At 42.7% G+C, this 23974-nt stretch overlaps 3 protein-coding genes across 7 annotated transcripts in view; 1 reads left to right on the forward strand and 2 right to left on the reverse strand.

Annotated features, from left to right (window-relative positions):
- Nucleotides 1-1648: 1648 nt before the first annotated feature.
- On the reverse strand, nt 1649-9719 carry LOC143338481 (bromodomain-containing protein 3-like). 4 transcript variants are annotated; one of them, XM_076758913.1, is made up of 11 exons: nt 9550-9719; nt 8172-8499; nt 5590-5727; nt 5363-5498; nt 4523-4635; nt 4118-4417; nt 3896-4024; nt 3619-3801; nt 3165-3268; nt 2800-3074; nt 1649-2688 (listed from the first exon to the last, which is right to left on the reverse strand). In XM_076758913.1, the coding sequence occupies exons 2-11, from the start codon at nt 8364-8366 to the stop codon at nt 2585-2587; spliced, it is 1677 nt and encodes a 558-aa protein (XP_076615028.1). In that variant the 5' UTR covers nt 8367-8499; nt 9550-9719; the 3' UTR covers nt 1649-2584. The 4 variants fall into 4 exon arrangements, with proteins under 4 accessions (XP_076615028.1, XP_076615026.1, XP_076615027.1 ...); XM_076758911.1 differs by having other exon boundaries at nt 3165-3289; XM_076758912.1 differs by having other exon boundaries at nt 3604-3801.
- A 357-nt stretch (nt 9720-10076) lies between these two features.
- Nucleotides 10077-15995, forward strand: wdr5 (WD repeat domain 5). The gene is made up of 14 exons (XM_076757806.1): nt 10077-10256; nt 11098-11207; nt 11399-11507; nt 11622-11695; nt 11914-12003; nt 12227-12316; nt 12453-12536; nt 12613-12668; nt 13698-13744; nt 13910-13985; nt 14246-14279; nt 14443-14517; nt 14607-14694; nt 14877-15995. Exons 2-14 carry the CDS (start codon nt 11130-11132, stop codon nt 14975-14977), a joined length of 1002 nt encoding a protein of 333 aa, XP_076613921.1. The 5' UTR covers nt 10077-10256; nt 11098-11129; the 3' UTR covers nt 14978-15995.
- Nucleotides 15996-20182: 4187 nt separating this feature from the next.
- The window catches only part of rxraa (retinoid X receptor, alpha a), a 98823-nt gene continuing 95031 nt past the window's right edge, over nt 20183-23974 (reverse strand). Inside the window, exons 10-11 of one of the 2 annotated variants that reach the window (XM_076757805.1) lie at nt 22375-22480; nt 20183-20785 (exon numbers count right to left, since the gene is read on the reverse strand). In XM_076757805.1, the coding sequence (XP_076613920.1) occupies nt 20638-20785; nt 22375-22480 (254 nt within the window). In that variant the 3' untranslated portion in view covers nt 20183-20637. The remainder of the gene's footprint in view (nt 20786-22374; nt 22481-23974) is intronic. The other variant, XM_076757804.1, reaches the window with a different exon arrangement.

Below are 23974 nucleotides of genomic sequence, written 5' to 3' on the forward strand. Positions count from 1 at the left end.
GCAAACACAGTCTTACGTGACGTATCTGGAGAGTTGCACGTGTGTGGCCTTTTTAACGTTGGATTTATGCGTTGTGAGTGATGGCCAGAAGTGGCAGAAATGACTGGCTGTCATTGAAGTTCTGCCATTGATCAATCATGCCCCAAGGGTGCTGCTTGGTGCCAAGTGGCATGCTCAATATGGCATGATGGGAATGCGGGTCAAAAAGTGCACGTCTGCCTGCAACATGCGCAGTGCGAAGACAGCAAGCTGGACTGGGAGGAAAAAAAAGTGTAAATGATGAATAACTCCATGCATCTGGGGCCTCCTTTTTTTTTTCTTTTCTCCCAGCATTGATGTTGGAGCTTATGTATCCTTTTATACTTTTCCATAACAAGGATCTTTAGAATGCACTGAGAATGTATCTCATATTTCTTCATTAGTATTATTAGTTTTCAGTTGTTTTTCTTATTGAAAATTACTTAAAGCTGCATTCATCTTAGGAGGTTACAAACTAAATGGACAAAATAATGATAAAGAGAAAGGCTATACTCATTCCAACAGCAGTATTTTCTTAACAACAGCGGAACCCTGAAAAGTACGCTCAATAAGGCTGAGGATAGTGCGTGGTGGCCATCTGCTGGTTACTTACTGAACTGCAAGCAGTGTGAAGCTGCAGCTCGTGCACACTTCTCTCTCTCTGCCAATAGTATCCTGTTCCTCAGTACCTCAGTCCTCTTACACAAACATCCCTGACTACTACTAAGAAATTAAGCACTGAGATGTGATGCAGCGTAAGCGGGTGGAGTTTGAACTGGTCAGCTTTGATTGTGTGCCTGTTTGCGCAGAGCAGTAGGAAGGCCGGCTGAAAGTGACATACATGTTTCAGGAAAGAGGGTTTTCCTTCACTGTCGTGCATTCGGTTTATTAAAGGGCACAATATTGAGGGTATTTTTCCAAATGAAAACAAGGTCACATTTGTGATTTTACTTTTCACTTGCCTCCCCTGACAGGCCTCACCCCAGTTTAGCAGACGGTTCCTATACTTGAAATCACATTCCTGCTGTTTGGACTGTTTTTTCAAGGAATTTTAGAATTTGAACACAACTTTGACGGGTTGTTTTCATGTGCATATGAATAAAAAAAAAAACTTTAGGGTCTTGAAAGGTGAGTTAGGAAATTCGTTAGGCACATTAATATCGCATGGTAACTCATTTGAAAGGTCTGCACTGCATTGCTTGGAAACAAAACTGCGGGTGACATAAATAACAGCGGACATGATGTTCACTTTGATTAATTACTGAATTCAAGTTTCAAGTGTACAAGTTGTTTTCTGTACCACAAGCTTAAGAAGCCTGGATGGACAGGGAAAACCCAATTAAGACGCTACATCACCGCAACAGGAAACACTGCCAGCCCACCACAGCAGGAGTCCAAGTTGTTGCCAACTACAGAGCTAATATCTGATGATAACTACATTCCATTAGAGTGTGACAGAAACCATGTATTAAATGTTTATTTAATTCTTATATGTGCTAAGTGGAAAGTTTTCCATCCGATCAGGCCTGAAAGCAGTTATTGGGAACAAAAAACACAACTTTTTTTCTGATATAAAAATACATTTTAATATATATTATATACCTTTTAAATACAATATGTATACATGAAACACAACTTACTGCACTGTAAGAACTCCAAACAAAATAACCAAAGTTTTGATGATGTTTTTATGGCTTGTATCTCAGGCAACGGAACCAAAACAGCCTGGACACAGAGGCACACTGAAGGCTGGCCATATCACCATGACAGTTTCTGCTGCAGCTCACTGTGTGTGGGTGAGAGAGAGCTTTTTAGATACCTATATTTCGTTATTATACATCACTGAAATGATTAACTTGCTCCAAACCCCTGCGTTCAGGTTTCTGCACATCTGCAGGCTCTTTGGGTTATTTTCTTAATCTCTGTTTCTGGTTAAGATTTACGAATATGAAATGCTTTTTCTTCCACAAGTTAAGCAGACAAATCCTTCTGACACAGGTAAAAACTGAAATGTGAGGGATGTGTGGAGCTGTGTACCTTTGCTTACCTGGAAACAGTCTCTGGTTAATCTTCTAGCTTGTGTCTCTCTACTTTATAATATAAAAAATACTAAAAGTATAGACATAATCATTGCTAAATGGCCCCACTCACGACTTAAACAGCTGCTATTAAGAGCTGTCTGGTGCGACAAATGGGTGTTACAAAGAATGTACTTAAAAAAAAACTGCATTTCTTTGTGATGTATTTGGAAAAGGCCCGCGCTGTACTTAGACAGTGTGGACAAAATGAATGACAGACAGGATATTGGCTGGAACTCCAATGTTATGAAATGTGCCGAGCCCCGGCAGCGTGACATCCCGCTATGTTGTGAATTTATAGCGTCTGATAAGAAATGCCAGTGACGGATATTGCCGGTAATAAAGAAACAAAGTGAGAAAAGCCACGGTGAATACAAAGACGCTGTGTGGCAGGTTTAGTTTTCAAGATACTGAACACGCAACGAATACAAAAATAAGCAACATTTAACGGGAAACAAAAGAAGAAATAAATAAAAACGTTACAGTTGTCACGAGTCGCTGTTTTCTGAACTGGAGTCACTGGAGCTGCTGGTGGCAGAATCTGAGGAGCTGCTGCAGCCGGCGTGATGAGACACAGCTCGACCGCTTTTCTCTGGAGGGAGGGGAAGTCAAAGAAGCACTGTTAGAGATTAAATGCTGCAGATGCTGATGACATTTCACATCAAATAGTTCAAACAAAATGGCGGCAAGGTTTCATACTTACTTTGAAATTTCCTAAACTTCTTGTGCAGACAGGACTTCACGTATTGCTCCAGCTCACGCAGAGTGGACGGCTTCAGGATCTCGAAGTCGATCTCGATCTCGTCTGGGTTGGCGTTGCACACTGAGGGCTCTAATGTTTGAATGATGTGCACCACGCGGCCCAGCTTCATGCCAGGCAACCGGTTTATGTCCAGGCTCAGCTGGTGCTTCTCGTCGTACGTCATCGCAAGAGACTCATCGTCGGAATCCCAGGCTTTGCTTCGCTTCCACAGGTGCCTGAAATTCAAGGCAGAGGTGTCAAAGTCCTCTCTGTGGAAGGTAAATACTTTGAAAATAGGAGTGCTTCAGTGATGGAAAACATTCTACCTGGAGCAGGAGTTTGTGCTGCCTTTGTTTGGCCTGCTGTCGTCTTTCTTGTCCTTCTCTTTCTTCATTGGTTTAATCGCCGGGACTTCAGAGAGGGCAGTGAGCTGCTCATGAACAGCGTTAAGCTGGATAGAGTGTCAACAGAAATGGGCTAATGTGGCCCCGCAAACACCTACTTTTAAACATGACAAATATTGCAATGCCAACATTTTCAAGAAGGTGGTATCATGGCTACGCTTGAATGGGGATATTAGTGTAGGAATATTCATTTTCATTAGCTATGTAAAGAGCTTAGTAGAAACATTGCTTTTTTAAAAAAAATAAGAGCAAAAATGGGAATATGCACGTAAATGTAGTCACTGGATCCATCAGGAAAGGCCAAGGCGGTTTAAGAAACAGGTTTGGAGTAGCAGACAAAGAGATCCGTGGAGAAACGCACCTGTTCTGCACCCACCTGTTCCTGCAACTCAGCAAGTCGGGTGGCGTGCTCCTCTGTGAAGTCCGATTTGTCCAAGTTAGGGGAGCTGTTGACACTCATCCCACTGAAACCTGCACTCTGAGCAGACACGGCACTCATAGGTGAATTCAGCTCCACTGGCTCTTCGGGCATCTTTGCAAACCTCTTCTCGAACACGCTCTAAAGCAAAGATGTGCAGTAATGAAGGAAGGAAATAGAAACTGGGGCCTATTTTAAATTCTTTATTTATTAAGTGTAATGATTCAAAACACACCTGAAGTTTTCTGGCCTGAGCGACAACATCAAGATGCGGAGGGTTGTATTTGTAGCAGTTGGAAAAAATCAACCTCACGTCTGCAGCGAAGGCTTGTGCATCCAGGTACTCTCTGCCATCCATCTTTTTCTGGAAATGAAAGTTATCAAAGACAACAATCAGCACAAAAAATGATCAACCACAGAGAAAATGCATTTGTTTGTGTAAATTCGCAGTTTATACTTTGACAGTGCTGAGATCCATGGGGAACTTGATGATGTCATGGTAATCGTGCAGCTGCAGAGCCTGGGCGTCGACGGGCTTGTAGAAGGGCCAGGCGTAGGCTGCGTGTTTCTTAGACAGCATTTCCTTCAGGATATCACTGCAGTATCTGAGCTGTTCGCTCAGTCTGTCTTGCTCACTTTCTTGTGGTAGCAACTCCTTCCTGGGGGGACTGATGACTTGGCCCGAGTTTCCACGTCTCCTCTTGCTTTCCGATAAATCGCTCAAACTGGCGCCGGCCTTCTGCTTCAGCCCTGTCTTCTTCATTGGCACACAAAAAAACACCACAACAAGATAAAAATCTCCTCATGCTCTGCGATTTTAAAATGATATGATGGAGGGTCAGAGACACAAATGGTGAATCACCTTTGGGGAAAACTGTGTGGGCACTGAGGATGAGCTGGAGGGTGTGTGGCTGAGGCTGGGCTGACATGTAGGTGTAGCAAAAGAACATGTGGCCACTGTTCCATTCTGCCCACCTGTATATGAAAAGCACAAAATACATAGATTTTTTTTGAGATGAATAGCAACATACAGTTTTTCTTCATACTTTTCTGTTTGTGTACAATGAGCAGATTTTCTTCGTGAGAGTGATTCTGTGCAAGTGTCCACTCCAACATGTGCACATAAACATTAGAGAAACAACCATATGCATTTCTAATGCATTAGAATTTAGCTGGAATGACAATAAGAAACCTACGAAGAAACCTAAATTCAGTGACTGCACAGTGAAACCATACTAGAGGACCGACAGGAGAGACGGTATCTAGCTTGCAGCATTGAGCGCCGTCATTTCAAAATGAGAGAAAAAAGAGGAGTGGCAGGGAGCTACTGATGCACTTAATCACTGCTGCTGGCTGAGGCTTAAGGGTGACACTGATGTTCATACAGGGTGAAATATGCACCTTTTACTCACACAATAACACTGAAATAAACGACTGCAACGACATTCACAATGTCTCACCGCCTGTAAACGCTAAAAGCGAAATTAAGGGAGAACATATATATTTAAAGGGAGCTCTTGATTTAACCATTTGACCTTTCATTATACAGGCTCAGACAGCATGCACTCTAAAAGCCTGCACGGGCTCGTGTGCAGAAAACCACACAGATTACTCTGACAGCACTCCCATTCGTTATCTCGAACGATTACGTGCTGTGAGGAACACGTGAAGTCGCCTGAAGCATCTGCTCAGAGTTCATTACCTGGAGTGCTACTTTTTTTGCCCTTCCCTTTGGCTGCATGAGGAAAAACCTCCACTTCCTTCTGTGGCATCTGGGCAACTTTTTGCAAGAAAATCTTTTCCAAGGCGAGGGCCATCAGCACGATGTCGTCCGTAGGCTAGAGGACAGAGGGACAGCGATGAGGGTTCAGGTGTGTGTGTGTGTGAGACGAACCAGCGTGCTGCACGTCCAATCACGGAGCTCCTCACCTTGTTATATATGTAGCAGTTGGTGAACATGGTGTTGAAGTCTTGCATGCATTCACTCGCACTCCAATAGTAGTTGTTCTCAAGTCGTTTCTTGATGGTTCCCAAGTCCATGGGAGATGTTATTATGGTATGATAATCCTGATAAGACAAAAGTCAGCGTGTCAGATGAATGGATCTGACTGATGAGGAAAGGTTTTGCGCAATTCCTGCATTTCCACACTTAAACGTCCAGTGTGTAGGATTTAGGGGCTCTAATGGCAGACATTAGATACAATCTTCCTAATTGTGTTTTCAATAGTGTATAATAACTTGAAAATGTTTTTGTTACCTTAGAATGAGCCCTTTATATCAACAGAGGGAGACTCCTAACGTTCTTTTGTTCGCCTTTCAATGAAGCAACGCTCTCCAGTTCTGAGATAACTGATGGTAAAGCAGCGTCCATGCAAACCTCTTTTAGAGCTGCCAGTGTTGTGTCCAAATAAACACTCGCTTCTCTTGCTGCTGTCACACCTAAACCTGTAGCTGCCAGTGGTTCTTCACAGGACGCCGATTGGTCCAAACCACTGTGGTTTGGCCATAAGCACATAACCTGAAGCCTGATGAGATGTGATCTCAGGTAAACACACTGAAAGTTTAAAGGGTTCTCATTCCAGTTTATTACAATTTGGATCTTGATAGTTTTGGCCTTAATTCTTATTATAAAAACATGATACTTACCATGTTAATGTGTTTAGATAAGGGGAAATGGCCACATTCTTCAAAATGAAGTCAGACAGGGCAAGAAACCCCAGCACTCAAACAATCCGACAGCTTTTAAACTACTCCTACGCTTAGCCAAACTTAGATTTGGAGCTTAAAGCAATACAAAGGCAAACGGTTGAATTATGACTAAAATGTCCGTTGGTGTGCTGCAGTTGTCTGTGCACAATTTTCCTGTTAACTGAGGGTTTATTATCAACATTTCAGTTCTACAACGATACAAAAAGTTTTAGATAACTTGGCAAAAACACTTGTTTACAACCTGTCCATATATCTGACCTCTTGTTTCTTAGCCCAGTATTTCCCAACCACTGTGCCGCGGCACATAAGTGTGCCGTGGAAGATTATCCAATTTCACCTGATTGGTGCTCCAAGGCTTAGAGCACCAATCAGGTGAAATCTTTCTTCAATTCCTGCAAGAATTTGTGTTCAACTAAACAGGCCCAGGTTTCACATTGAGTAAGTAAATTCAGACTAGATTTTCATTATATTTCAAAAAATATACTTTTTGTGACATTTTTGTTTGGTGGTGTGCCTTGTGATTTTTCTAATGTAAAATATGTGCCGTGGCTCAAAAAGGTTGGGACACACTGTCTTAGCCTGTTGCACCATGTTCCCGGATCTCAGCAATTATTTTAGGGAGTACAACGTTATAATAACTGATACAAGTGATATCTAAAACGATATAAATAACACCCAGAGTTGTAATAAACTGCAATTATTCTTTCATTAGTCAGACAGTTTGGGAGCAGAGGTGAGCTTCAAATTATACTTCAACATCTCATTTCAAAACACCGTGTCACTTAGTCTGGATAATCCACCGTTTTAATTGGGGACTAATTAAGAACTACAGCTGGGACTATTTAAGAAAAAGCCCCTATTAAATCAATCAGTTAGTTAAATTCCAGAACTAAAGCTTCTAATTTGAAGCTACTTTAAATTATTAAGTCATTAATTAAGAACTGGCTGGCATGTAGAGACATCTGTGATAATAATAAAACATTGCAGTAATATGGAATCAAGGCTATTTTAGCAAATTCTAGATGTATTTGTTCTGATTCATGTATGGTTTAAGATGCAAATATTGGACGATAGTGAAGCCGAGCGTGCCTCTGCACTGTGCTGTGTTGTTTCAGAGGGGTGTGCATGAGAAGCAGGGGGCAACCAACACCAAGCGTGAAACAAAAAACAGTGATGAGCAAAACATAGACACCAACATCAACAGCTGCAGCGAAAGAACAACAAAAACAGAGGAAATTTAAGGATTTAGAAGAAGTTTTACTTCAGTGAAAGAAAAGAGAACAGAGGACATTTACCCACAAAGCAAGACAAACACTGATACGACATTTCAGACTGACCATGGACAGTTACACAGTGAGGGTTGGTGTGAGAATAAAATTCACCTGGTTTGGGGGTTCAAAGCCTATACATGACTTTAATTTTCTTATAAATAGCTTTTGTATTTGGTAGCAAATATACAAGTTCATTTCACAGGGAGTCTATCACTACTGAAGTTAATAAACTACAACATTATAATATATTTACAGCTTTCCAAAGCCACTATGGATGTGTTTATTTTATTATCCATTTTATGTGTGGTGGTTAGCTACATTAGAAACTGCTAATCAGTACTTAATGTTAGCAAAACTGCCTACTTGTCATTAAAAATACATATATTTACTTGTTTTTCAGTTCATAAATAACTCATTTAATAATTCAAAACAAATAAAAAGCACTGTATGCTGCAATGTGTTGTGATAAATGCTGGACTGGAAGAATCTTCACAAGTTTTCAGACATTGTTGACCTTTGCAAACTACTCACTGATAGTCCAAGAGAGACTGCATCAACCGGCTGATAGAAAGGCCAGGAGAACTGGTGTCGCCACAGGGATTTGATCACTACATTCTGCATGTACCGCAGCTGGTTGGTCCTCCGGCCTGGCTTGTTCGGGTTGGTCACCTCAGGAGGTGGAGGATTTGCAAGCCGTGGAGGGTCTGGGTTTGTGTCTGCTGACATGATGATGATGATAATAATCTGTTGGTTTCTGTTATCTTCTGTTCACTCTGTAGCTTTCGGGTGTCCGCTCATCAAAGGCTCTCAGGGAACAGCAGCCCACCTCATTCATAGCTTTCATACCAGACAATGTGATCTGTCGACAAACAGACAGCAGAGTTACGACAGCGTGGTCGGTCAGAGATCACTATGGTCCAGACATATAAGATGCACAAAATAAACAGACAAAAACAAAACAGACTCTACACCAAGATAAGCTGTCAGAGTATACTTTGGTATGTGCCATAACACATCATTGACAAGATGTTTATGAACAGCTCATGAATAAATCTGTCTACACTTTCAGTTACAGTGTTTCTCTTTCACTTTTTGGAAAAGCCAAGGGGTGTCTGTCTCAGTGGTGAGTGAAATATTCACTACACAGTGAATAAAAAAAAAATAGTAGAATGGAGAGTGAGGCTAACATTAGCATAATGTTGATATTAATAATTCTGGGGTGTTTTGTTGTCACTTTACAAGATAAATAACAAAGAAACGTAGCCAAAGGCTATCAATACACATATTTTACTGGAAACACATGGCTTATAAGATTTGGACAGAGACAGTGTTCACAGCTATTAGTAAACCTATGGCTTCAAACGCTTCACTGACGACACGTCGAAGTTACATAAAAGCTAACTTTAGACGCTGGGCATGACAGCAAAAAAATGCGCTTTTAAGTTTTATTTAATGACACCCTAGACGTGTTACAAAGAAAGCCAACGGACTGAACCCACATTGAGAATAATGTGGCACACTAACTCCTTTGTTTTATGAGCTTTAATGTGACTTTACATAGCTAGCTAGCAAAGGCTGACTACCCCACAGGTACCCTCAACTGATAAACTATGTCGCCATCACAAATTAAGGAATAATCGTTAGTATAACTAATTTTCATACTGCCTAACCTACTCGGGATTTAGCATTCAAAGGCCAAGTCAGAAAGTCCTCCTGTTGTTATGAAGTTTCAGCACAAAGCCTTAGCGAAGCTACTTGACAGCTAACGTTAGCCGTTACCTTCACGAAACAGCAACATAACTATTTTGGTTTCGCAGGGGATGACGGGAAACTCATGGCTAAACATGAAAAAAGCACATATACAGATATATATAGCGCTACAGGATGAGCGACTGAAGTTTTTACTAACTCGTTTTCTTAAGAAGGCACGTTGGGATGAGATTTCAGGAGCTGCTCAGCTTCAGAGGCGATTACACCTTGCACAGAAACCCAACCACAATCTGTTCAACTCCAGGGAGCACCTTCAGAACAACTATGAAACTACCAATTTTCTGGGTGTAGCAAACCTGCTGCACAGAATTCGCTCTGCTGCCTCGTCTGCTCAATAGGCGAATTGTAAAGCGGCTGTATTTTGGACATGTGGACACCGCCACCTGCTGTGTTGGAGTGTAAAGGGTCTTACCGACATGCAATGTAGTTAGTATCGACATTAAAAAAGAAGGGAGCATATTTTCATTTCATATTTCAAGTTTACTCTCTTCATATATATAGACACACAGAAAATGCCAACGTAAAGGACTTCCCAGTTACTTCTCAGCTGCGTATGCTGGAAAAGCACAACTAAACATTTAGAAGCAAACAGAAACATAACCACAAAGTATATTTGCCTTTGACGCTTATTGTCCCTCATTAGTTTCCGTTACCGCTGAGGGTAGCGCGCGTGCGCACAGAGGCACCACCGCACCACATTCCCCGCGTCTCCTCGCAGGCAGACATCCAGGAGCAAGCTACTTGATTTATGCGTTCTCCATGACCGTCTGAATAAATAAACGTGCATTTTTCTTTCCAGTCTTGACGAGAAGCAAGAATCTGACCGTGAAGCCGCATTAAATCCCCGTGAGTATCTGCGTTTGACTGATTCCTCATTGTTTGAATGGAGGGCCCCTCCGTGGCAGCTCAGCCAATTTGTCAACAGCATCAATGCTTTTAAAGCAGACGGCTCCGTGATCAGCCTGCCATGAGTTTACGTTTAAAACCAGTGGCTTTAAAATTGGATTTTTGTTTTTTATCTATTTCTGTCCGGCTTCAAATCCTTAACGTTGGAATAAATATCAACAGTATGCTAATATTTCTGTCAGAGGTGGACTTCTCAGCGAAGGCCCTTTGTTTGATATTTCCTCTGTTTATATCTACTGTATTTAACCAAAACAAATACGTGGCGTATTTGTAATTATAGCAACTACTCTTATAACCGTAGCTGACTGTGTGAAATAATCCTGTTTAGTCATTTTACCCGCAACGAAGCCAGTTAACGTTTGCTAGCTAAATGCTAGCTGAAATAACTTAACGCTAGCTTACGTTAAATTCATAGTTGGAGGGGAAAGAAATCGCACGCTTCGTGTCTTTTTAACAACTAAACACGAGGGAAAAACTCCAACCTGTGCCAGTGATTTAATGACAGCAATTACTGATAATTACAGTGTCATTCCCAGTGGTTACAGAGCTACGAGTTTTTAGAAATATGGCATAATTTACACGGCTAGCTAGCATAAATATGAGCCAATGAAATCAGGCTGTATAATGTAAACAATTACTTGAAGTATATGATGTCTGGTACCCCTGGGGCATGGCTGTCCCCTTTTAGTGCAGATCTTTTACATCTAACAGTGTAAGCACTTACTGGCTTTTAAAGGATTTGATTGTTAACTCACCTCCGCATCTGTGTCGTCTCTGTCAGGATCGTACACAGCAGATGCTCGTTCCTTCACCATGGCAACAGAAGATAAGAAACCAGAGACTGACACAAAACCTCCAGTTGTACCATCAGCATCTTCCAGTCAAAGCAAGGTTTGGACTTCTTCTACCGTTGCTCATTCTCTTGTAACTGCAGCGCGTTGTGGTAATTGTAGGCAGGCGGGGGAAATATGCAGAAGTGGGATTTAGGGACATTTCTGTTTTTGTTTGATGCCACTTTTGATAAATATTTGTTGCACATCAGGGGGAGGTTGTTAAATGTCATGTTCTGTCCTCATTTACAGTCTGCACCCGCCAAGCCAAACTACAGCCTGAAATTCACGTTAGCGGGCCACACTAAAGCCGTCTCCTCTGTCAAATTCAGCCCGAGCGGAGAATGGCTCGCCAGCTCCTGTGAGTCCTTTTTCCATTTTCTTACTTGTCTTTATTAATAGTACATTCTATTATTGGCCCCTGATTTATAGAGACTTTAGCAGCACTGAATGCATGATTATTTTGTCTTTACAGCTGCTGATAAACTCATCAAAATCTGGGGAGCGTATGACGGCAAGTTTGAGAAAACCATATCGGGACACAAACTTGTGAGTTTAACAGATTCTCATCTTTACAGCTGCTGTTTTTCTGCTTTGAAAGATTGGGTTGTATTTGTCAAGTTTTTACTCATATGGAGTAGCTGAAGCATGCGTGAGGAAGATGATCAGAAAGCACCTCGCATCATGTCAGTGTCATTTTAATGTGAGTATCAGTTAGAATCCCTTAGCAGTCAGCTGCGGTCCTTATTGTTCCCGTGCGTCTGCAGGGTATATCTGACGTGGCCTGGTCCTCTGACTCCAACCTCCTGGTGTCTGCGTCTGATGACAAAACCCTGAAGATCTGGGACGTCAGCTCGGTAAGAGAGCAGCGCTCTCATTATGCATTCATGAGGGTTGAAAATGAAATCCATGCACGCTCTTCGCTTTCATATCTGCGGTTTCTGTTGCTGTAAAATTTGAATCCTCATTAAAGCTGCAGTGGCTCGCGTTAACTAGCCGCAGGTTGTCTAACACGGGTTGTGCTTTGGAGGAAAGGTCATTTTTTTTGGTGACATTTCAACTCCTTTATCTTTCATTCAGGGAAAATGCTTAAAAACTCTAAAAGGTCACAGCAACTACGTCTTCTGCTGCAACTTCAACCCCCAGTCCAACCTTATCGTGTCAGGATCGGTGAGTACAGAGCTTCTGGCATGAAACCGGTCATAAATGGAGAACAGATGTCAGACCATTATAAGCTCGTCTCTGTGCGGTTTTGAAAACATAAAAAGTCATTACTGTTTGTCTTTTTGTTTTTTTTTGCTTCCAGTTTGACGAGAGCGTAAGGATATGGGATGTGAAGACCGGGAAATGTTTGAAAACGTTGCCGGCACATTCTGACCCCGTCTCGGCCGTAAGTTCGTTTTTATTCCCAGCGTCAGAGGAATCTTCTCGATTTGAGCAAGCTGATGGTGTGCCTCTGCTTGCAGGTTCATTTCAACAGAGACGGCTCCCTGATCGTGTCCAGTAGCTATGACGGCCTTTGGTGAGTGAGAACAAACTGTATTATTCCTGCCTTTTTGTTCCACGCTGGTGCACCCTTTCCCTCAGTAATGGCACATTTTTAAAACTGACAGAGGAAAATATCCTCATTAGCAGATAACATACTCAGTTTAAGACTTAATGGATCTTATAACATCTTTGTCACTGTGTGGCATTCAGTTCTCATTGCGACTTGAATAAAAACGCGGAGGTCGGTGCTTCATAGAGTGTGTGAACTTGTATGCAGACATGTCGCACTATAAAACTGACACACTGATCCTGCAAGATGAAGAGACGTTATTTTAGCAGATGCAATTTAATAGGCCACATTTTCATTATATTGCTGCATCAAGAGTGTGCAGAAATGCTAATTAGCGTTGGTGTTAACACAGTATTCTAATATGACAATGCTAACTGTGGACCAGCCTGCGTGTTGCATTTAGTATTGTGGCGTCTGTGATTGGCTGTTTTGTTGCTCAGTGTGTGTAAATGGTGCCCAGCATTGCTGTAAAGGTTTACGTGCTTCCAAAATGTGCCACATCTTAACATGACACGAAAAGCAATTGCAACTCTGTTAACTTCATTAAAATTGTATTACAACTGTAATAAGCCTGCTGCTGCCTGTGTCTCTGACAGCTGTTGTGTGTCCAGACACAGTTCAGTTATCATGAGCGCTTTTTAAAAAAAAAAAAAACAAGCCCATCTGGTTCAGTGCTCCTCGCGGTGGGTAGTTGTCTTGTCGCGCTCGATCCGTGGGAAGTCTTTCTCCCACGGAGGGATAAATGTTCTGCTTCATATTTCTTATCGCCGTCTCTCACTGCTGCCCTGATTCCGTGGCAACCAAAACATGAACACGTCCGGTGGAAGTCAAAGTATTTGTTGAGTAAATATTTAAAGACTTAAGACTTGTCCTCAGCTTCAGTCCAGTTGTGTTCACGTGCTTCTTGTTTATTGACTGTTACCTAACAGTGAAACATTTTAACAACCCTGAATCATATGATGATTTTTTTTTTCTTTTTTTTGGCATTCCCAGCCGAATCTGGGACACCGCATCGGGGCAGTGTTTAAAGACGCTCATAGGTAAGATAACCCTGAGTGTGCAGAGCTCTCAGGCCCATCATACTGCTGCATTTAGGACAGATTCTCACCTCATTTTCACTGATTTTAGTAGAGGAGAAAAACGTGTTTCGATGTGGTTCTGGCCTGTTTGTGTGCTGATGGTGCTCTTGCTGTTGCTTATCTTAGATGACGACAACCCTCCTGTGTCATTTGTGAAGTTTTCCCCGAACGGGAAATACATCCTGGCTGCTACACTGGATAAGTGAGTATTATTACATAGCTGCACCAGAGTGGTGTCAGCGCTCTTTTCTATTAAAAATCAGCCATGATGCTGTTTATCTGCTCCTTTTGCCGTGGTTTTCACCAGCAGGTGGTGGTATAACACTAGACTAAGCTTCCCCCAGCTGCAGGTTTATATAAACAGAAAGGACGTGAAATGAATGTGATCACAAGGTTATTGGTTTTATGTGGCTGTTTTGATGTTCGTTTTCTAACAGCTGCTCTGCTGTGTTTGTGTTCCAGCACGCTGAAGCTGTGGGACTACAGCAAAGGAAAGGTAAGCTCCTTCAGCATTTTCCATTATCAGGTTATTCTGGTAGAAAAGCGGAAATGAATGTGAACCAGCCTCATGTTCACGTGCAGTTAAGGGTTAGTTGATATGTTCATTGCTGATGGTTATGCTCAACAATTAACTGTTCACTGTTCTTGTAACATTTCAGTGCTTGAAAACGTACACCGGCCACAAAAATGAGAAGTACTGCATATTTGCTAATTTCTCTGTCACCGGTGGAAAGGTGAGAACTCTTTACTGTTTCAGTAAACCTGCTATTCAATGCCTGACCCGCCCCTGCGTCTGAAATGATTGACGGCTGCTCTCTTGCAGTGGATCGTGTCGGGCTCCGAGGACAACATGGTTTATATCTGGAACCTGCAGACGAAGGAGATCGTGCAGAAGCTGCAGGGCCACACAGGTGCAGCAGACACACCGGATCTGACTCTTTAAGTCTCAACAGGCTGAAAATTGATTCGACACTGCTTTAAGACTGCCATTTGTGTCTGTGTGGAGATAAATTGCATTCTGGGTGTAACATGTTTCTGAATCTTTCACGCAGTTCTCAGCACCGTTTCCATTTCCCTTCCCGTCTCTTTTCAGACGTCGTCATATCGACTGCCTGCCACCCGACAGAGAACATCATCGCATCCGCGGCTTTAGAAAACGACAAAACCATCAAGCTATGGAAAAGCGACTGCTAAGCCCCGCCGGATCTTTGGGGCCGTTCATATTTCTTTCTCATTTTTTTTTTTAAATACTTTTTTTTCTACGTTTCGTTGTAAGAAAAGAGGACTTGTTTTCTAACAGAGAGCTCCTGCGGGACGCGGAGAGCTTTCAAGGTAACGAAATTCAGCAAGGCGAACCAAATGAGACACATCAGCCACACAGTATCAGCAGAGTCCGTCCTGCAGAGGACGCGCTCCCCATCTGTCTGTTCACGTGCCAGGTTTTGTTGTTGAAGTAGGTGACTTTTTGCGTTGCCACTCATTGGTGCTTCAGTATTTCTGACACTGCGTTAACCCCCGACGTCACTGCTCTTGTACAATACATGTAATGGTTATTTGGCCTTTCTACGATTTCCTTTGCCTTTGATTTGTGTAACTGTAGCTCCGTCTCAATGACGTCAAGCTTTAGATTAAAAAAAAAAAAGAGAAAATCTAAGGATCCATTTGTCTTATTTATTCAAGTGGCACCACTATTAGTGTTTTTTTTTTTCTCCCCTTAGTGTGAAATCCCAGATCTCAAGTAAGCGCTGTGTGCCATAACAACATATTTTGTGAGTTCTGTGCAAATTGACAGCAACAAGCTGCAGTTTGAAGTGTTGAGAAGTGCCCTAACTGTCAAGAATGCCTCAAGAAAATGTGATAAGTTTGATGGAAAAATCCAGATGTTACTCATATTTTGCACTCCGACTGGAGCGCTGGATTCACCCCCCCCCTCATGTTAAACGTCCACAGTTTACAACAGTGACCAAATGCAGTTTTGTCTTCTCAGATTTGTACATATGACATTGACACATGTTGCGCTTTCGTTATTTTTGGCTGTCTTGTTTCTTTCTGTTCTCTTCTGCTTGAGTAGCTCATACTTGTAGTTCTGCACACAAAGCCAGCAGCGTCTGTTCTCTGTAGTCAACCTGGATTTTGTGGATTATATGTTTGCATTCGACAGCTATAACCTGCGTCTTAATAAAACCAGTTTTTATATGTTTCACGTGCCCGAGTCGTGAGTGAACGTGCATCTTTAACACGACACAGAATGAACCAGCGGAGCTCACTTTTGAGTTTTTTAATAACCTTTTTTTCTGCCCATGAAAGATAGAGAACATCAGAGAACAACCCACAAAGAACAGATGACAAAATTCCATCTCCTTAAAAATAGACAAAAATATAATGAAAGAAGACATGCCCGTCTTGCGGAGACGGGCTGAAAATGGCAAAGTAAAGGCGACACAGTTACCGAGGTGCCAAAGCCAACGACTCCTCTCACCTTGAATTTTCAATCTGAAAATTGTCTCTTGCCTCGCTGAATAAGCTTTTGCACAACATATACAACGGCCCACAGAAGAAAAGGGAAAGAACAGAGTACACAAGCAAGGGATAAAATTACCTTTGTACAAAAATAGATCTTTTTCAAGTGTTTTTGTTTTCTTTTTTTTTTTCCCACTTGAACATTTTACTGTCTATGCAACAAAGAAAGCAGTGATTGTGTCACAAGCTCAGCTTTTCCTGATTACACTCTTTGAACAGACAAATTGCTTAAGCAACACATACATTTTGGAGGGTTTAAAGTATCAACCTTTGTTTTTTTTTTTTCCTCTTCCATGTTTTTTTTTTTTTTCTTTTTTTTCTTTGAGGTCCCATAAACTGCTGAGAAGAAGCTGGTTTCTTTTGATTTCAGAGCTGCTGCGATTCTGCTGGTTGATCAGGTTTGATTTTATAAAGTCCGGGTCAAAAATGCAAAAAAAAAAAAAAAAAAATCCTCAGAATTCTTTTATTAAATTAGCTGAAGAACACCTAGTGTGGAGCAGTTTGGTCTGAACGACTCGTCTCCCTCTTTCACTGTTGGAAATACTCAAGGAACAGATCTGTTGATATATATTTATAAATATATACACATATACATATTAACAAAATATAGCTTTATGTTATAAAGCATTCGTGTAGGTAATCATTCTATGCGGCCTTTCTTTATCTAGTCAAGGAGATCCTTGTCTGGTCATTTCCTGCAGGGGAGTGAGCTCACGCATCATCCACTTTATGGCTTAAGACCTGTGGTCGCACTAAGAGGAGACATCAGACTTCAGGGAACAGGACGTGGGTCACCCAGTTGATTTTAATTGCTCCAAATCTGCTTTTCTTGATTAAAATCCGCAACATTCCTCTAAAAAATGAATCAGTAAAAATGAAAAATGTCTTTTTTTGAGTATATTGTTTTTGCCCCCCCCAGGATATAAATACTTTAAACCGAGCTCAAACTGGCAGTCAATACTGTCTCTTCAATGAGTTCCAACACAACGAGCCAATCGGTCAAACTGAGGTTATTGCTACTTCTTACAGTTTTAACAAGCACAGACGCTGAGGTTTTGTCTGATCAAGAGGAACGTCGATGACAACAACGCTGTCAGAAAGTGCCTTCTTTTTGTCTGATTAAATACTTGTAGAAAAATTCAAGTAATGTTGCAGCGCTGCCTCTCTGCCACCAGAGGGAGCTCACAGCTCTCAAACAGCCGCCACACCCCTCGCTCTGTTTTATCCAAACTGCTCCCTGACTGGAAAGTAAATGTTGTAGTCCTGCTTCAAGTACAGTATGTGACATTTCAGAGCATTTTCTTCATGAGGAAACAGATCACTGGGCGTCCGGGGATCAGTTTCACAGAGGTGGACACACATCTGCAAAGTGAACCCCCAGTGGAGGCCCTCCTGTGAAACTGGACCCAAATCAGGATGAAAAACTGACACGTGGTCTTTGCAGCAATGGTGTCTTGGTTGGAGCCAACACCTCTATGGAGTCCTGATGGTGCCACTAGAATCATTTTCAGACTTAACAGATCGCAATTAATGTTGACAGACTGAGAAAATACAACCTGCCTATAAAAGCTCCTGTTGCTGCTCCATGGGTGCATTTCATTTTCAGTCACACTTTAAAGGACCAGTGTGTCGGTCTTAGGGGGACCTATCGGCAGAAATGGAATATAATATTTATAAGTATGTTTTCATGATTGTATAAGCACCTGAAAATAAGAAAAGCTGTGTAAATGCGACTCGCTGTACCTTTAAATGAAAGCCATCACAAACTGTGGAGGAGACAAATTCATTGTGAGCTCGGTCACAAAGCCTTTTTAAAAATCAGCCTTATGATTCAATTTGAAAGTTCAATTATTCATCAACCCTTTGAAAAGACTGAGGAAATTATTAATTGGCTAATTTAATGATGTATTTTGGAGGTTTCCTATGCATAATTGAAACATAGATCTCATCAATATTTTGTGACAATGCACTGAACATATGAACTGATTAGAATTAAACACTAAAAAATGATAATTGGAAGTGGCACACTCAAGACTCCATATAACTTCATCACAGCACAATGAAAACACAGAGGGTTTTTTTTTTTCTTTCAGGTCCAGACAGCGTCAAGGTGCCTATGAAAGAGTGGCAAATATGCAGGTAGAGAAGGAAAATCTGCAATTTAATTCTCGTTTAGTCCTCTTTTCATATCACACTCGGCAGCAGCTATTGACCTTAAACTCTGCTATGTTTCATTTTTCCATATAACACTTTCAACTGAGGGCTGTTTGTTTGTTAATCGAGGGTGAATAAACTGGTACAGAATCAAATATCTGAACATTGGGGCGAAGGGGTGGCGGGACTCCAGTCCAGGAAAACATTAGAGCAGACCCACACCTACCAAACGCTTGTTTTAAAAGGTATCAGACCAGTGTGCGCCATACCGACATGCACCCGCTCTGTGGACAATCTTTGGAAATGCACTTGATGCATAGTTTTGCAGCAGCTGCAGCATTTAGAGAAAAGGAGGGGGGGCAGAATATGGGCATAAAGCATATTTATACACAACATGGAGATATTTAACATTTCAGTTTGACTTGAATGACACTTGGTTGTCCAGAGAAGTGCAGAGAGAGCAAATGTGTGTGTGTGTGTGTGTGTGTGTGTGTGTGTGTGTGTGTGTGTCCCTCTGAGGAGGAAAACAATTGGGGCGTTCCTTATTGGGCCCGGACCAACTTCCACCTCAGGGGTCAGTTACATCAACATCAGCTCTCCGTTTAGGAACCCGACTCCGCTGTCATGAGGTTAAGTGCCAAGTAACAAACAAATAAACAAATAATGGCTCCGCTGCAACGACGAGCACTTCTCATGCATACTGTAAATGGTTAAATGAGCGTGGAGAACTGAAGGTCGGAGGGATGGGAACAGAGGTAATTGTGCATCGCTGTTGTTAAGATCAAAACTGAAAATAACATCAATACTGTAGACGGCTGTAACTTTCTGTACAGGTAGATATGAGGTGTTTCGGAACAAAAAAAAAAAAAAAAAAAGCTAACGCCCACTGCATTGAGCAGAGGGATGTCTGAGTGTGGAGGTGTAAATGGTGTGCTGAAATTCACATGAAATGAGAAGTGAAGGGAGAAGGGACGGAAAAGGAGCTCAGAGGGCGGCCAACCCCCCCCCCCCCCCCCCCCCCCCCCCCCCCCCAACAGACGAGCCTGCGCTCGCTTTCCAGCTGGGTTTGTTGTGATCACCTGTAAGGTTGCAAAAGAGGTTTTGCCAAAAGCTGCTCTGGGTGCCTGCTGGTTGCCTCTCAGCGCGTCATGTAGCATGAAGCTAACGTGTGGCTAATTCACAGCGGCCCGCGTCCTCCCGCGTTTTGCAGGAGGACTGCACAGATTGTACACAACAAGCTCTCCCAACCCGCGTTGCATCGATTAGCTGAAGGGCTGATTAGTGGACTAACACGCCGTCCTCCCCGATGCTGCACAGTGCTAATAGAGTAAGACATGGTTTTGTTTGTTGGAATTGGGCAGAGACCTGAGGTTTTTTTTAAGCACTTGCAGTCTTGTTAACGCACCTCTGAGTTCTACTCCAGAAAGCTCACACTTAAAAAAAAAAAGAAAAAAACAGCTAGTGCAAGACCTGACGTGTTCAGTCGAGTCAGGCAGGAGTTCCTTTAAGCAGACGTGTTGCCCCCCCCCCTCCCCCCACACCGTTCCCTCCCCGAAGTAAGTTCAGTCCTGAAAAAGAGATAGAGAGAGAGAGAGAGAGAGGGCTCAGGTCCAAGAGTAGGCAGCCTGAGGCTCTCCCAGTCCACGATTGTCCCGATCACAGCGCTGAGTGTCCAGATATGACATCACCGCCGCTCTTTTTTTTTTTTTTGTAGTTTTTTTTGTTATATATACCTGCAAGCTTAACTGTGGGTGTTAAAACCTGATCATCTCTGCTGTTTCTCATCAAGGTTTAGGAAAAGCAAGGATGAAAACGATGGCTCAATACATTTCTTCTGTCCTCTGTCCGACCTCATTTTAGTCCACTGTTGTCACTCGTGTTGTCGTGTGATTTTCATATATATATATTTCTTATTTATATATTTTTACAAGGTATAAAACAGACCCATAGACGTGATGAATTCATCGTTTCGAAACACATCAAAGGGAGCCGAAGGGAGGCAGGGAGGGAGAGATTCTCCATTCAAAGTCATCACATGATCTGTCCCTCGCTGGAGATGGGATTTTTAAAAAGGACCCCGCTCCCGATCCGGGGCTGACATGGGGGAGGAAGGTGGAGGGAGGAGGAGGAGGAGGAGGAGGAGGAGGAGGAGGAGGAGGAGAGCTCAAGCCTCTCTGCTATTATGTCATTTGATGCGGTGCTTCTAGCATCTCCATGAGGAAGGTGTCGATGGGCGTGTCGCCGATGAGCTTGAAGAAGAACAAGTGCTCCAGACACTTGAGGCCGATGGAGCGAAGCGCCGGTAACCGCAGCAACAGCTTGGCAAATCTGTCACAACACAAGACAAAAATAAGAGACAAGGACCAAGGCGGCACGATACGAGGGAGGGGGCGGGGGGACGACGCTGGAGAAAAACAATCTCAGGACAGACGACACCAACAGAGTGTGTAGCTGACTCTCAAGCGGTGCTGTCCTGTCCTCTGAGTCATGTGCAGAGAGTCTGTCTTTCTCCACGGGGGTAAAAAGTGACCTGCCTATAAAACATTATAATGCCATAACCTGAACGAGTCTGGAGTTTAACCCGCAGCAGCAAAATCAAAGTCAATAAAATATATGACGGAAATAAGCTCAACGCAAAATTCACATTCCGGTCGCCGTATCATAATCATCATGGCTGCCAGTTTACTGACAGCTTCGAGAGTTGTTTTTCATTTTATTGGTGTATTCTGGCAAAGCATCTTATGGGCTCCAGTTAAGTGGCTGTTGGGGAAAGTCTCCCGCAGTCGGGGGCTTCATGCAGGTTGCTCCAGGTGAGCAGAACAGTTCTAACTGCTGACAGTGTAACATTGTCTTCTGTGTAATATTCTATCGTCCATCTCATGGACTGACCCCCTTGACCACCTCCCATCTAAGTAATGGACCACTTTGCTTTTTAAAGACTTTTTTTAGCATCTAGCTATAATCTAGCTGCTCTGACGACGTGTCGTTTGGCAGCAGTGTTCGGCAGTCAGCAGTGTACACAGCTCCTGACGCTGCAAAATGTCTTCATTTTTCTGTCATTTTTCTGTGACAGCAGCACAATTTCAAACTCCTCTGCGTGAATTCTCTTCTTTTTTGGAATTTTTAGAACGAGACCTGCCCAAAACTTGAGCTTATTTATAAACTTTGGGTGGGGAGCTGATGGTTCAGATGATCTGATCTCAGTTGTGCACCTACACATGAGCAGCTGGCACTCATCAGGCTGAAGCCATTGATTAACAACAGGCTTGTGCAGTCAGGAGAGTTTGGGTAGACAGTGTAGGAGTTTAGGGTAAGAATACAAAAATGCTCTTGCATGAGGTCCTTTTTTCTCCTTATTTTGACACCTTTTGAATGGATTTTCAGACCTTTGCATCCAAACAGCGAGCTGTAAACAGCACGGTCAGCTTAGAACATGTGACAAGCATATGGATGAAAATCTAGTGAAAATCAGTTTCTTGCTCTTCTTTAAACTGTTTTTCCTTTTTCTCATTAACACAATATGGCGTCTATTAACCTAAACCACATGAAGTGACAAAGGAGGAATTGTGTATGAAGAAAGAACAAATGAGGAAAAAGCAGGTCACACATTAAACTACTTTTGAATTATGTTGATTCACACAACTGTCTTTGTCAGGGAAAAACGCAGTTACATATATGCAGAACATCTGTGCAAGGAATCAATCCCATCTGAGGAACAGGGTGAACCCACAGCTCCTGTATTGATGAAAATCATTGTTTATGTGCACACTTGGTGCAGCAGCTCTTCGCCTTATGATGGCTTTGAGTATCGGAGCTTGGGATAAATACACGTTCAAGCCGAACTTTTTTTGCATTTCTCTGTAGATTCAGTTCATCTCAGATCAGTTCTGTGCACATTTCAGGGTTTGCATCCATACCTGCCAGGCTGCTCGGGGTACTTCTGTTTGCAGTAGGCCTCTAAAGACGCGTACACTTTCTCTCTCAGAGCTTCTACCTCACTGGGGTTGGACAGACCTTTCGAGTCTGTGGAAACACACACCAACAAAAAAGATGTTAAGAAAATGATCAACAACAACAGCAAACCTGCCCATTATGGCAGAAGGGACAAAACCTGCCTGCTAAAACGTTTCTTTTTCTGTCTCAGAGTCTGCGGCCAGCTGCGCCCATCGCAGAGCTTTAGGATGGAGAGCAGCGTCTGACGAACTTACAAGATGAGCTTTAACCCCGCAGGTTCACTGTGGACCTGTGTCACCACGTTCTGGGTTCGTCCAATTAAGACTGTAATTTCCAAGCTGCGCTGATTGAAGCTTCACTGGAGGACTCATCATTGATTAACAACACAAACACGTCAGTGGTTAACATTTCTGACGAACAAAGCGCCGCACAATTAACGAACAACGAGTGAACATTTGTTGTTAATGGCTGGACTCGATCACACAGTGTGGGAAAGGAAGGACTGAGGGCCTTTTTAGCCTCGCTGTCTCCACCTCCACCACCACCACCACCACCACCCCCCACACATCTCCTCAACCCCCCTCAGACCAGTCTAGTGAACCCCTAATTAACAAGGAATCAGGCTGAGAAGTGAACCGGGGCCAGCGGGCCTGGATGTGGCCTGAACAAAATGTGCAACACAGAGAATCAGTGTGTCTGGGGTGAACAGACACACAGTGGCCCCCAGAGCGACGGAGGAAGGCTCCCACACTGAGTCATTAAAAACCTGGGTCACATTCATGGGTTGGTTTTGTGCACGTTGGTGCCATGTGGATGAGGTTTTAAACACAGAGCAGCGCACTGACGGCGGGAGGGACACCGTGGCGAGACACGGGCCGCTCTCTTACATTTTCTTTGGCCAGATTTTTGCTGGAAAATGGCAGAAAAAACATCTCCTGAGGATGTCATACTGTAAAATAAACAAAAAAAAATGCATGGGTTTGCCTTCAGCGCATTCATGAATCAAATATGCACTGCGTCAGCTTTTTATTTTGTGCTTCCTACCTGAGCACATCAGTTTTACAAGTCACAAGAAACTCTTAATTTCTCAAGAGAAGTCCAGCTCAGCCTCAAGTTCTCAAGCTACAATAATGAGGTCGAGATGAGTCCGCCCGAAATCTAAAATTTGAGTAGCAAACCTCTTCAGCTGGCTTGAGGGGTTGATAAAACATATGTATTTTCCTCACTCCTGAGATCACATTGGATTCAGTCATTTATAAAGGCTCCCAGTGGTGACATGTTTCATTTTTTTCTGCATAATCCTCTTTGCCATCCATATGCTAAGTGCACTGCAAACATATGGCTGAACACACTGCCTCTGCGGCCCGCTATCGCCTTTCCCCAAGCTGGAAAGCTCTACCCGAAGAGGTGTATTTATGCCCATTTTGGTAAAAATATGAATGTTTGCAAAATACCCTGAACACTGATGGGCAGTGGAGAAGGGGATTATGTGGCATTGAGAAGTTCCCGTGGATGTTTTGGTACTTTCCTTCCTGCTGTGAAAAGTTGCCATTGGAATCACTT

The sequence above is a fragment of the Chaetodon auriga genome, chromosome 19 (genome assembly GCF_051107435.1).
Source record: "Chaetodon auriga isolate fChaAug3 chromosome 19, fChaAug3.hap1, whole genome shotgun sequence".
In the NCBI taxonomy this organism is placed as follows: Eukaryota; Metazoa; Chordata; class Actinopteri; order Chaetodontiformes; family Chaetodontidae; genus Chaetodon; species Chaetodon auriga.

What these genes read in the sequence shown, in the direction of transcription:
- LOC143338481 (XM_076758910.1), bottom strand. Translation starts at nt 8,366, where the DNA reads ATGTCAGCAGACACAAACCCAGACCCTCCACGGCTTGCAAATCCTCCA. An exon ending in CAAAAAAAGTAGCACTCCAG is followed by an intron (nt 4,636 to 5,362) that starts GTAATGAACTCT and finishes TTTCATATACAG; the next exon opens with GTGGGCAGAATGGAACAGTG. An exon ending in GAAGTTTAGGAAATTTCAAA is followed by an intron (nt 2,689 to 2,799) that starts GTAAGTATGAAA and finishes CCCTCCCTCCAG; the next exon opens with AGAAAAGCGGTCGAGCTGTG.
- wdr5 (XM_076757806.1), top strand. Translation starts at nt 11,130, where the DNA reads ATGGCAACAGAAGATAAGAAACCAGAGACTGACACAAAACCTCCAGTT. An exon ending in AGATCTGGGACGTCAGCTCG is followed by an intron (nt 12,004 to 12,226) that starts GTAAGAGAGCAG and finishes TCTTTCATTCAG; the next exon opens with GGAAAATGCTTAAAAACTCT. An exon ending in AGTAGCTATGACGGCCTTTG is followed by an intron (nt 12,669 to 13,697) that starts GTGAGTGAGAAC and finishes TGGCATTCCCAG; the next exon opens with CCGAATCTGGGACACCGCAT.